The following is a 13,397-nucleotide window of genomic DNA, read 5'->3' as shown; positions in this document are numbered from 1 at the left end:
TGTTTTGGCCGTCTCTGTCAGGGGTTTACAATTCTGAATGATGTGTAACTCTATATTTCCATTTTGTGTTTGGTAAGTATATTCAGTGCATGGATTTTTGACAGATCTGTTAATTTTTATCTGACTCTTTTTTAGCTTCCCCCAGTGGATTTAATTTACTTTCAGATTGCTTGCTGCCTGGTTCTTTATCCTTTTTTATTCTGTGGCCATTTGCTTAGCACTTCAATTTACCTGTTTTTTTTTTTTTTCCCCTGTTTCTTAATATTGTGTTTTAGCAAGGAGAAATAATGTCAACCTGTATGGAGATCAGCAGAATAACATAGAAAGTATATATCCATTTTTAGGAGTAGTTTGGAAAAAAATCCAAGATCAAAAAGCTACAGGGAGCATGACTACAAGCAGTAATGCATGCTGCTGTGAGGCCAGTTTGCCAGTTATCAGAAATACTTTTCAACAGCAGAGATACACAGGGAAAATACTAATCTTAGCATTTACAGAGGGAAAGAATAATAGAAAGAATTTGGGCAGAGGGAAGCTGTTGTCTGAGAAGAGTTTCCATAAAATAGCCCTTTGCCCTATAGAAAACATAGAAATAATAAAGTACTAGAAACATGTGGTGAACCTGTAGGATAAAATTCTTTATTTATCTCCTCCTCCCCCTGGATTGACATAGGAGAAATAGGATTACATCCCTTCTGGTTCCTCACAAATTGTAAGCCACATTTCCTAATCTTTTTTTTTTTTTTCTGTTTTTTCACTGAGGAGAAGACCATGGCAGGGTGAGATATAAATTTACAACAGTTTTCTGCTAATGATCTATGCCATCTGAACTTGGAAGTAATCAGTTTAAATGCATTCTCTTTACCATATTCTCTGGATTGATCTGATGGGTAGATTTTTTATAATGTCTTGGGACAGTTTTTGGTACTTCTGTAAAAGTGAAGGCAGAATGTGCTGAATATTTGTAAAGGTATTAGAATACCTTTATGAATGATTTTCCTAAAGATAGGAAGGGTTGCCATCAACTTCAATGGACTTAAATCAGCCATTAATTTCAGTGTCATTAGATGTTTCCTGTAAAGCACAGATCAGTCAAGTCCTTACCTTTGCCAACTGCAAAGTTATTTACAAACTTGTCAAAGTCAAATTGTAAGTGGCTTATTTTGTCTGTCTCTGCAGAGAAAGACTGTAATGGCCTAAAGTGTGTAGCAACAAGTTGGGACAAGAACCAAAGGATAAATAATGCAGTTGAAAGCAGAGTGTCATTTGAACATGCAAATGAAATTATGGGAGTTGGAATTTAGCCAAAAAAACCAGTGCTAACATCCTGCCTGTTGTTATGAAAAGTAATTTAGAAATATCTGATGTTCACAGATTATCAGAACTTCAGGTTTATATTTCAGTTACCAAACCAGTTTTTAAGTTACGTGAGCCCCATGCCACTCCATTGCTGAACAGATTTATGACATTTAAAATTATGGCTATTTTCAGATCATCTGTCTATGTCATCTTGGATGGTACAGGTAACGTAGATCCCCAAAACACAACAAGATTACTTTTACCTCTTTTTTGCATAATGGAAGATTATCCATTCTTTTTTTCTGTGAATACTGAGACTGGTTTGTATTTTTCTGTGCAATATAACTAAGTAACACATCAATAGCACTTAATTTCCATTGTGTGAAAGATGCATTAAAATTGACATAGACAATGGGATTGTGGGATTTTCTTTGTGGCTCTGAAGTATTCATAGAAGTCAGAAACTACTGGAAAAATATTTCATAGAAGAAGTCTTTCCAACATAGTTCTGTCCATTTGTGTTTGCTGTACCCTACTGCTGGGCATCTCACGGTTAGGACACAGCACCAAGATGAGTTGGTGGCATGTAAAAAATGGTTATTTAAGCAGTAGGTATTTGTGAGGTTATCCCTTGATTGCCTACCTCCTTTTTCTCTGTCTTTCAATGCTGGGAGTATGAGCTGTGTTACATGGGCCTGGCGGTGGTGAAAGATGGAAAAGGTGAAATGTGTGCCTTGCCAAAGAATCTGGGAAGTCCTTTCTTTTTCCATTATCACTTCATAAAGATACTGGACTTGGAGAATGCCTGGAGGATAGCAGTGTGTAATATGCAACGCTTTCTCTGTTCTGAAAATCCTGCGTTATCATTTTAAACATCCGTAGCTGCGCATCGTTACAATGCACCCTGCCCTGAATAATGCATGCCTCCAACTTTAATTACTTGTTTAATTATTTTTAGTTTGTTTCAAAGCCTCCAGCAACTGCTGTTGCTTAGATGATTAGAAAATTGCTTCCAGTTGCAGAAATGTCTTTCCTGTTGTTTCTCCTGGCAGTGATTGCAGACCGGCCTCCCCCTGTCATTCGGCAGGGCCCTGTGAATCAGACTGTAGCTGTAGATGGTACTTTGGTGCTGAACTGTGTGGCCGCAGGCACTTTAATGCCCACTATCCTCTGGAAAAAGGATGGGATCCTCATTTCCACCCAAGACTCTCGGATCAAGCAGCTGGAGACAGGAGCGCTGCAGATCAGATACGCCAAGGTAGCCTGAACTGGCAAATTGGTTTTCTTGTTTCGTTTCCTTTTGTGCTTTCACCTCCAGGCATTTTTGATGCAGTAAACCCTATGTTTAGAATTAATGAAAGGTTACATAAATGTACTAAAATATTTGATACTTCATGCTTTCAGATAGTACATATTTTATGCTTAACACCTGCCTAGGGCACATTATTTCAGATTTCATAACGAAAAATGCTGTAAAGAGGTATTAATTAAGGGAATTATTTGGTACTTAGAACATGAAGGGGAATGTATTTCAGTAAGACAAATCATTACATTATTTGGGCTGTAGCACTAATAGATTAAAATGAGCTTGTTAATTCAAATATTTATAAAGAAAACTTTTGTTTAGCATATTCAGTAATAGAGCCATGTACTCAGCTTTTTCAAAAGAGTTTTTAGTGTTTAAACATGCTCACTCATCAGTGTAACATAGCTTAAAATGGTTAACCACCTGTCAAATACCTTCCTCAGGGAGTTATAGTACCTGGCCAGTATTGCTGCTGGTCGTGCATTGCACACTTTAAAATGTTCTAAAATGTGAAGTTGTAGCATACTGGATATTCTCTGTTATCTTTTCTGTGTTTTAAATTGAGTAATTTTTTTTTTTACATTAGGCTGAATACATCACTTCACCATATTCCCTAGAGTTGCCCTGCTGCCAATTACAAGTTAGACTGGCTTAGAGCTTGAATCTCTGATTTTTGATCACTTCCATTCAGTTCATCTGCTGAGGCTGGGACGTGAGGAGGATAGCATTTCTTTTTTGGGGGAAAAAAGGAAACACTTTTGAAATGTGATTAAGTCACATATGGACAAATAATCCGACATTCAGAACTGGATGAGGATAGCATATGGAGATTCTTTTTTTGGGTCTGCGGTAGAGTGAAATTTATACTAACACAGGGAGCCCCATATGTACCCTGTTCAATATTTAAGCTTTGCTTTAAGGATGACATGTTCACCAGTGCTCCAGTCCTGATAAATCCCCGGGCATTATTTATGTAGAAGGTTGACAATTGCATGGGGCCTTGTCATCTGAGTTCCTTCTCAATTTATTTGTTAGTACCTCTGCAGAGTAAGGAATAAGTGCTACAGGAAATGGCCTTCAGTTTGCTCATTACAGAGCAGTTAACATTAAATTAGAATCTGCAGCATTTCCGATTCTTTTGTGGCTGCTCAGAAATAAATACCCATTCTTGTTTCATCAAAATCGTAACTTCTAATGGAAGGAGTTTCTGGTGCGAAGTTTCTAGCAGGCTAATAAGTTTATCCATATTCATGGGGGAACGCAGAGAGCTGAAATTGCTTTTCTAGCCCACTGAGTGCCTGATTGTTTCAAATATTTATTCTTCTCTCCTCCCGTTCAGCTGGGCGACACGGGCCGGTACACCTGCATTGCCTCAACGCCGAGTGGAGAAGCGACGTGGAGCGCCTTCATAGAGGTCCAAGGTAAACCCATTAGGGCTCCTCTCTGTGGAGAAAATGCATGAAGGAAAACCAGAAACTGAAATGCAGAAGTTACCTGACTCTGTCATAAATTGCTAGTGCAGATGTGAGCAGCATTCAACTTACATCTGCTTCCTGTCCACACTCAGCGTTTTTCTCTCCTTTTTGTCAGAGTTTGGAGTCCCAGTGCAGCCACCAAGACCCACTGACCCAAACTTGATTCCTAGTGCTCCATCAAAGCCTGAGGTTACAGATGTCAGCAGAAATACAGTAACCTTGTCATGGCAGCCTAATTTGAATTCAGGTGCAACACCAACCTCTTACATAATTGAGGCCTTCAGGTACGTGAGTCTTGTGTGATCTTGCTGTCTTTTTGTTTACCTGTAATGTGTTGCTAAAGAACCACGTGCTAACCTGCTGTTGTGTGTTTTATCCTTAGCCATGCATCAGGGAGCAGCTGGCAAACTGTAGCTGAAAATGTGAAAACTGAGAGTTTTGCAGTTAAAGGGCTAAAACCTAATGCAATTTATCTCTTCCTTGTGAGAGCAGCTAATGCATATGGGCTGAGCGACCCAAGCCAAATATCTGATCCAGTAAAAACTCAAGGTAAGTTTTTGATACTGAACAATTCAGGTGTCCACAGCAGCTGTCACAAGTTGACTAAGCAATACCAGATGCAGGAATTCTGGTAGCTTTGGACGGTCTACCTATCCTGACTGTAATATATACTACAGTAAAACAGAGTGTTTAAACTTGCATTTCTCTGCAACACAGACTCTGACAGCATGTTGCATTGCCTAAGGGAACCCTAGCATCTCTTATCCAAAGGTTGTTACAACTTGCAGGATAGCTCTTGCTAGCAATCAAAGTAATCCCTGGTTTTTTTGAGTTCCCACACAAATCTTCAAATTCCATGGAAATGTTATTACCATGTCCAGTGAATCAAATAAGGCTTAAGACTGAGACAGGGAGAGAAACTGATGTAATCTAAGTTGATTTCTGCTGCAATAGGAAAGAGAAAAGTTGAAAATTTGAAGGAATTTGGCATCATGAACCAATAAAGAGGTTTTGGCAGTATGTTACAAGTGTTTCCATAGTACAACTGTTGGAAGTAAAATAGGGTAGAAAGCAGTGCTTACAGATAGCCAAGTGGAAGAAAAGTCTGGGTAGAAGTGAATGAAGAAGTCATCCACTGACCCCAGCTGTGCCTGAAGTCCAGCTGTGGACTGAGTCCAGCTATGTAAAATTAAAACTGTCTTTGTGTTCACTGTAGCCAATAAATGGCACTTAGGGTGATGTACAGGGAATAATGCATTGCAGCTCTGAGGCCTGCATTTTTCCAGGAGAAAAACTTAACCTCTTAAGAAGGGGAAAACTAGACACTCTTTTTCAAAGAAAAAGTGACAGAGATCATATTTTTTTGTTTGTTTTTCTGATCTTCGTACTTACTGGAGAAATTGACCCACTGGTTTATTAAGTGTCTGTGTTGTATGTTGGTTTCTCTGTTTGTGTTAGTAAGTACATGTTAGTTTTTGAAAGGAAGTTCTCTAAAGGAAACAAAGGGCTTTTCTTTAGTGACTTCTCATGTTTTCTGTAGTTGGTCTGAAAGCAAGTCTTTCTCATCTCCCCTGGGGAATTACCAGTTTCACATTGCTGTCTTTTGGTGTTATGCATTTCTCCTGGTGGGTGACAATTTCAGTGGATATGTATGGACAGCAGAGTCACATCCCCATGGAAAATCAGGATTGCACAGGTTCCCAAGTCTGTTACCAAGGAGAGATTTAATAACCTTTTAGTGATTCCTGATTTCTGGGAATAGAGCTGCATGAGCCTGTTTTTCATGTAGTGGAGTTCCATTTTTGGAGATGAGAAGTATTATGTGTGTCCCAAACTAACTGATTACTGACCTGATTCTGAAAACCAGCAAATGTTTTGTTCACTCAGCTGAATGGTTTATAATGACATGGAAAAGTTTCACTGTTCTCTGGGCACCTAGTAGAGCTGAAAACCCAAGAGCCACACAATACCTCAGTGAAAATAACAACTAACACATACAATTTTCTCAAATTTTAAGAAATTTAATCAAGTGTCAAATCCTTTAGAGCTGTTCTGCTCCTCTTCCAGTACCATTTCATTTTTGTTTAAGTTGTGGTCTAGCTAAGCAAGGTCAAAAATTTCCTGTTGGCTTTTGTCTAGAGAGTGGTATAGTCTGGTCTTAACTGCTTGTTTAGTCCACAAACCAAGGTGAAGGTTGATTGCAACCTTCGTGCCTTCACCCCTTCAGTAATACCTTCCTGCTACCTTCGCCTTCATACTTTACAAACATTAGCAACCACATTCTTGGGTGTTTTCACTGACAGTCCCTGTCTTGGAAGCTTGGAGCTGAAACAAGAGAGCACACACATCATTTTATAGCACAGATGTGCAAATGGCTGAGGCTGTGAATAGTTTGATGCATATTGTGGATGACTCATCTCTTCTGACTAGCAAAGCTAGAACTAATTATTCCACTGGCTTTCCTGTTACATTCTGAGCAGGGTGATATTTAGGCAATGCTCCCAAACAGAAGCTCTTATCTTTAGTGCTTTCAGACTTTGGAAGGAGGGAAATGCTGTGATAATGGACTGTTTGCAGTGTACATACTACATGGGGATATAGCAGTGACTCAGTGGAGGATTTTTTTGGTTTTGTTCTTTTGTTATGACTGATGCTGCTTGCTAAGAATCCAGATTTGTCACTCACTGACTACACATTAACCTCAGTAGTAATCCCTGCAAGTACTTTTCTTGAATTTCCAGTAGCATTTTAGCCATAGTCAGAGTGGTATTTGTTTAAAATGAGGTGATCAAGGAGTGAGATGTGAACCCAGAACAGAAACTGTTACTCTATTTTCCATAGCACATGTTTTAGATACCCTCTTAGTGATTACCCTGTAAATTGACAGTCTTTCCATTTCAGTTAAATTGCTTTCCAAGGACTCAATATGCAAAAATATGTGTTTTCATCGTACTGTTGTGTGCTTTGAGAGGAATTTTTCCCTTCATGCATATGAATAATCCTTCCAGCTATAGGATAGACCAAATATCAGATGATGCAGAGAGCCCTCAACTGGGCTCTGCCTCCTGTTTACAGAAGCCTCTTGGCCTTAGAGAAGCTGCAGCCAAATGGCTAATTTATCTTTTCTCCGATTGTTAAAATGATTTTGTGGTAACACCAAGTAAATTTGTCATGAATTTATCTAAAGATGCTGCTTTTGCTTTTGCTGTTCTTTATAGGTCTCCTGATCTCTTGGAATTGGCAGTGGGCAGTAGAATGTTTTCTCTTCCCAGCAGGAGAGAATAAAGAGATGCTGCTGTAGCCGTTTACCAAAGCCATCCTTGAGTCTTTTTCTGCAGCATTACCCTCACGTTTCTGTCATAGGAAGTGCAATGTCTTGAGTTGGCATTACCTAAACGTTGGTGATTTGCTCAAGGAAATGTTTCCTGTAGTCTTTTCTTACATGATTAAGAAGTACTTAGGGTCAGCTTCATTAGTGCTAGCATCATATACTTTCTGACATACTTGTTTGTATTTACATGTACTTATTTCAACAATCATGTGTATTTGTGAGAACGGAATCTTAAATTATTGCAGATGTTCCGCCAACAAGTCAAGGTGTGGATCACAAGCAGGTCCAGAGAGAGCTGGGTGATGTGGTGCTACATCTGCACAACCCTACTATCCTTTCCTCCTCCTCCATCGAAGTCCATTGGACTGTGAGTACAAATCTGTGCCCTGCTGGTGCTTACACGTACCGCTGAGATGTCCTGCTCTGACTGCAGTGGGGTCACACTTTAAGAAGCTGAGTAGTTTGTATGCTTGCAAGTGTTTTCTCTCTGGGAAGAGTGCTACTTGTGCTTTTCTTTTCCACTTCATTAAATTTTACCCATTTCCTCCATCTTTGTCTCCATAGAGAGAGCTGTTTACAATAGGGTGAGGGTTTCAGAGTCCTCCTCTGGAAGCTAAAGGAGTGATCACAGGCCTCCTAAGCCATATCATTTGAAGCCTTTGGACTGCTTTCAGTAGGACACGTATCAGTCCCTTAATGGGATAACATGGTCATTTCCTGTCTGTCAGTCACCTGTAGAGAGAAATACTGCACAGTTCTGTTTGAAAGTGTTACCTCCATGCTACAGACACATTGACAAACACACCCAAATCAGACAGCCCCATCTGAACTTGTCCTTTCCTGTGCTGTGCTGAGTACACATGCTGCAGGGAGAAGAGGTAAAAAAGGCAATGTCCATATTGATGTTGCTCTGGCAGAAGGAAAGCAGCAAGTTGGCCACGTGGAGGACGTGGCAGAGGAACTGAGAGAGTGAGGAATGTAACTCAAAGATCAGTTTTAAAATGGAATGCAGAATTAAGAAAAAGTTGGGGACATAATTATACCACATACAGAAATAAAACCATAAGGAGTGAGCTTTGAGGTCTTTGTAGGAGTTCCATCTGAACATTCCAATATGTTGGCAGGGCTAGTGTGGGACAGCACAAGCTGTAGCTCCTGCCATGCCATAAGCAGAATATTTTGAAGAGGAACAGAAGGCATTTTGACTTTGTAGAAGAGCTGTAGCCCAAAGGAATCCTGATGGACACCCAGGGCTCCTCGATGCTACAATAATACCTGCTGTGTTGCACAGTAATTGCACTCTCACCTGCAGTACAGCCACCTGCTGCAGGCAATCTCCTGTTTTAACTGATACATTAAAACATCTTTGAGGATCCTAGCAAATTTTGTTTGACCTTTACTTACAGAACAACCTTTTCCAGACAGGCAGCTTTTGTCAGTCTCTTGGGTGGCCTGTGGCTTCTCTGCAATTTCAAAAATAAGCATTACCTCAGTTTCAGCTAACACATGCATTCTTTATGTGATTATTAAAAATGAAATGTGTTGCTCTTTGGAGTAAAATTGCAAGCACATAGTTTTATTATATCACTGTATGAGATTTTTGAAAACAGGAAAATCTGATGCGCTTTAAAAATTTTATTGTGGTTGTTACTGGACTTTCTTATTCATCAGAAATTGAAACCATTAGTTAAAAATATAGTGTATGCTCCACAACAGATCAGTTGTATAAGGTATCATTCTGTTTCAGCTATAGCCAAACATATTGGATCTGCCCTCGATTACACTCAGATCTGTTTCTCAGTACATTTGGTATAAAATTGCCTTAGTTTGAAAAGCACTCGGGACCACTGAGCATCAGCTTGATTTGCTTTTCCAAGTCTCATCCCTGTTACCACACTGAGTTTTATGCTCCCTCTTGGAACCTGGCCCTTTCCTTCTAGCACAGGGCCTCCCACTGAGTGGGTGGATGTGGGGAAGTCTTTGGAGATATCTGCCCTCTGCCAGAGCCCAGCCATAGCAAGGAAGACAGTGCCAGCTGGCCACCCTCTCAACTTGCTTTCTCCAAAAAGAAGCAGGCAGGAAGCAGCGCTCATTTCATGGGTTTTGGGAAGTTTCCACACCTTGGGGGAGTTGACAGGCTCTCTCTTTGATCTCCATATTCATCACCCTGAGCTGTGGCACTGTAAATCTTCTTTCCCCATGTGCCCAGCCCTGCTCTGCAGATTCAGGTGGGCAGCACTCTGACCTGTGCGAAGCTCTTTTGCTCCATGGATGCAAAGACTGCGTTTCACGGAGCTGGGGATATTACACAACTTTGTTATCCCCCTTTAATGCCTTCCTAAATCCAGGGAAACCAGCACAGTTCCACCAGCATCGGAGAGATTAATGCACTTGTGAATCAGGCCTGTAATTTGCTGTAATGCAAGCTTTATCTGCTTTGGCAGTGATGTTTGCTTTGATTAACATGAGGGATAGTCCAGGGGCCGTGCACGGTGTCATGGGCATCACCCCTGGTTCCTGTCTGTTTATGCATGTGTTCTGTGTTCTGCTGTCTTGCCAGGTGGACCAGCAATCCCAGTATATTCAAGGATATAAAATTCTGTACCGGCCTACACCAGCATCTTATGGAGAATCAGAGTGGTTAATCTTTGAAGTGAGGACTCCAACCAAAAACAGTGTTGTCATTCCAGAGCTGAAGAAAGGTGTAAACTACGAAATCAAGGCCCGCCCTTTCTTTAATGAGTTTCAGGGAGCAGACAGTGAAGTGAAATTTGCAAAGACCCTGGAAGAAGGCAAGTAGGAGCTAGACTGTCTTCGTCTTTCCTTTTTGAAGTAGAAGCCTGGCCAGCTTTCCTCTGATATGTTCATTATTTGATGTTGTTTGAAGTGCATGCTGTTTGAGAGCAGCAATCTGTGGCAGAGGAGACTGATCATTATGTGAATTGTTTGGTGACACAGAAGTAAATATTCTGAGCCAGGCATGAGAGACAGAGAGAGAGGGATGAGCAAAAATCCCCTCCAACACACAATGGGAAATGTGCTTTTTTATCTTCCCTGCAGTGTGTGCACTCCTCCCTGCTGAGTTCATGGGCTGGTCACAAGTGACTTCTGTCAGATTCAAGCACTTGCTAATCACTATCTTGAGTAGATAGCAGACACCACAGAAATCATCAAAGCAGTGTAGCTGGGGGAATGGAAACCATGGTTTTCAGAAGGCTTTTATATGTGGATCAATCAGGGAGACAAAATGGAAAGATGAATGAGGGCAACAGATAGAGTGGACTAAATTATGTATTTCCATCTCATACATGTGCTAAAAAGACAAGGTTCATAAAGCTCTTCCTTTTGTTGCTGCACAGGCATGATAAGTATGCAAGGTGGCCAGTGCCTCTGAATAGGGATTTTGGTGCTTCTGCTAGGATGTGCCACCTTTCCCCTCCTATCTTCCTCCTCCATTAGAAATGCTGTGTAGCTCCAGTTTATTGCTGCACGTGGTTCAAAAGGTGTGCATAGCTGCATTCATCCTAAGCATCAGCTAAACATCCACTTCATAGAAGGATTATTTCAAATTCAAAACATAAATTATTATTATGAATATGTTAATACTAACACATTCTGCCCTGATTTTTATAAGTTTTGTTTTATAAATAATAACTACTCATTATTTTTTACGCACTAGAGGAACTGAGATTCAGATTGGGGACTTTATGGGATTTATTTTTCAAAACTGTTGATCCTGGGTGAGATGATTTGAGAACAGTGAGGAACTCAGTGCCCAGAACTGCGACATGCAGGTAATGGATATCTGAGAGTACAATTTGGAGTGTTACTTTTCCTGGTCTGCACAGCAAAACTACAGCAGAACTCAAAGCCTGGTTGTTGGGTTATACATTTTCCTTTTGATCATTTTATCTTGTGGGCACAAACTGCCCTCAGCGAAGGGCGGGGCACAAAAGATTGCATTTGCAGAGCCCAGCAAACATCTTCCACTTAAACTCGCTTGTGGGTGTGGTAAATATAACGATTCCGTCCTTCTTTCCAAACAAACAGCTCCTAGCGCTCCACCTCAGAGTGTTTCAGTGACCAAGAACGATGGGAACGGGACAGCAATCGTGGTCACCTGGCAGCCACCCCCTGAGGACAACCAGAACGGGATGGTTCAAGAATATAAGGTACAGCTGACATGGCTTGGTCCCCTGGCAGAGGGAGCATGGCCAGGTAGTGAGGGAAGGGCTGTTCGTGGATGCTTGGCTCCATCTTCTGGTTACTCAGAGAAAATGGGAGGGAAAGTCGCTGCTTTGCATCAAACTCCGTATTTAGTGATTGTGCCTAGGTGGTGGAAGGCAATTAAAACAGCCTCCATAAATCAAAGCAAAGGGTCAACACTCTTAATTAAAACAGCTCCTGCCTTGCCTTCATTATGACTTGGGAAATGCACACGCCAGGAGAGAGGGAATCATACTTGTTTGAGAACTACTTTGTGGCTCTAAGACACTGGCCAAGGTAGTAAATATAAACAGGCTTAATGAGTTGAAAAGCTCAGGGATAATAATTAACAGTGTTAAGATCTGAGTAAATTATGCGTAACTGGGTAGTTAAATGGAAAACTTTCAAGGAAAGAATGTGCTTCTATGATAATAAATCTATTAGTGCACAGAAATTTTTTCTTTGCTTCCAAACACAGTTCTCATTATGTTATTTAATTTTTAACAAATTGAAAGTACATTAAAAATATTTATTGTTAGTTATTCATTTATGAACACAGACTGTATTTGCAGTTCGAATTTTTTGGTGATAATTTACATAGCGAACTAAATCGAGTCTATTTTTTCCTAAGCAAGCTAGAGATGTTTTAAATGTAGATATCAAGTAAGCTTTGTAGCCATGGAAGGGCAGGAACTTTGTTTTTAGTCCCCTGCAAATGCACCTTATTGAGAACATCTTTTAAATGAGAATGTCTTGGCTATTTTTCAGGTTTAAACACAGTGCTATAAACACATATTCCCAGCCGTCAAAACTCATCCTGATTTTTCCTTCCTCTCAGTAAAAATGGGAAAGGGAAGAGATTGCTAAGCTTCATGGTCAATTTAGAATAACAAATCCCTTTTCATAACCTGGTCAACTGGTAAAAAAATCTATTTATGGCTCAGTTTCAGATATATAATATAATGTAATTGGAAAAAATACTTGTGAAGTTATTTCATTTAAAGACAGACCTTGAGCCGGAGAGATGGAATTATTTCCAACAAGAAACTGCATCAGAGGAATGTTAAAGTTGAAATGACACAATGAGTATAAAAGTCAGGAAATTCACATTTCTGAGTGGATATAATCCATACCCCACGTCCCAGGAGTTTGAGGTGACAGGCTGAAGCAAGCACACTGTAGTCCTTATGTAGCAGTAGATGGCACACTGACACATTTTGCATCTATTTCTTGCACTGATGCCATTATTTTCCTTTGTGCTTTTCACCGTGGACAGAAAACAGATACAAAAAAAAAAAAAATCTGTGAAAATGTATATGCCATTCCTACTTAAGTTGCCATATATATAATTACTGGCTTTGTCATAAAAACTAAAGAAATGCAGAACTGCTGATTTTAGATTAAGAACTAATAACAAGAAAAAAGATTCAAACAGAATTCTTGTGAAATTTTCTCTTTTTTCTTCCGCTTTTGTTTTTCTATCTTCTGTTTTCTCTAAGGAAATAAAAAGAAAGGTATGCATATGTGGGGGCAGTTCATTATTTTCTCAGCATCTCAGATCAAAGGCAAGAGTGTACCTACTTTAATTCAAGGATAAAATAAGTAGGAAGAAGAATACTATCTTAATTGAAGAATTGTCAGTAGCACACATAAAACCTTGGAAGTTCAAATTCACAGCATAAGTTATTTTCTCCTTCCCTAACATGAAGTTAGAAATTCTCTTGTTATACTAATTCTGTCTTCACTTACGTTTCTGTTATAATGTGAATTCATTCTTCTT

The 13,397-nt window shown here is 39.9% G+C and overlaps 1 protein-coding gene across 1 annotated transcript in view; it reads left to right on the top strand.

Moving 5' to 3' along the window:
• Positions 1-13,397, top strand: part of ROBO1 (roundabout guidance receptor 1) — a 297,271-nt gene that overhangs the window by 235,082 nt on the left and 48,792 nt on the right. The window contains exons 10-16 of the mRNA XM_066208404.1: positions 2,352-2,557; positions 3,945-4,026; positions 4,196-4,364; positions 4,463-4,629; positions 7,657-7,778; positions 9,972-10,203; positions 11,462-11,583. Of these exons, the coding sequence (XP_066064501.1) occupies positions 2,352-2,557; positions 3,945-4,026; positions 4,196-4,364; positions 4,463-4,629; positions 7,657-7,778; positions 9,972-10,203; positions 11,462-11,583 (1,100 nt within the window). The remainder of the gene's footprint in view (positions 1-2,351; positions 2,558-3,944; positions 4,027-4,195; positions 4,365-4,462; positions 4,630-7,656; positions 7,779-9,971; positions 10,204-11,461; positions 11,584-13,397) is intronic.

This window comes from Chamaea fasciata, unplaced genomic scaffold, assembly GCF_029207755.1.
Source record: "Chamaea fasciata isolate MVZ Bird 193981 ecotype frontalis unplaced genomic scaffold, bChaFas1.0.hap1 SCAF_2, whole genome shotgun sequence".
Classification (NCBI taxonomy): Eukaryota; Metazoa; Chordata; class Aves; order Passeriformes; family Sylviidae; genus Chamaea; species Chamaea fasciata.
This window is presented reverse-complemented; position numbering and strand designations above follow the sequence as displayed.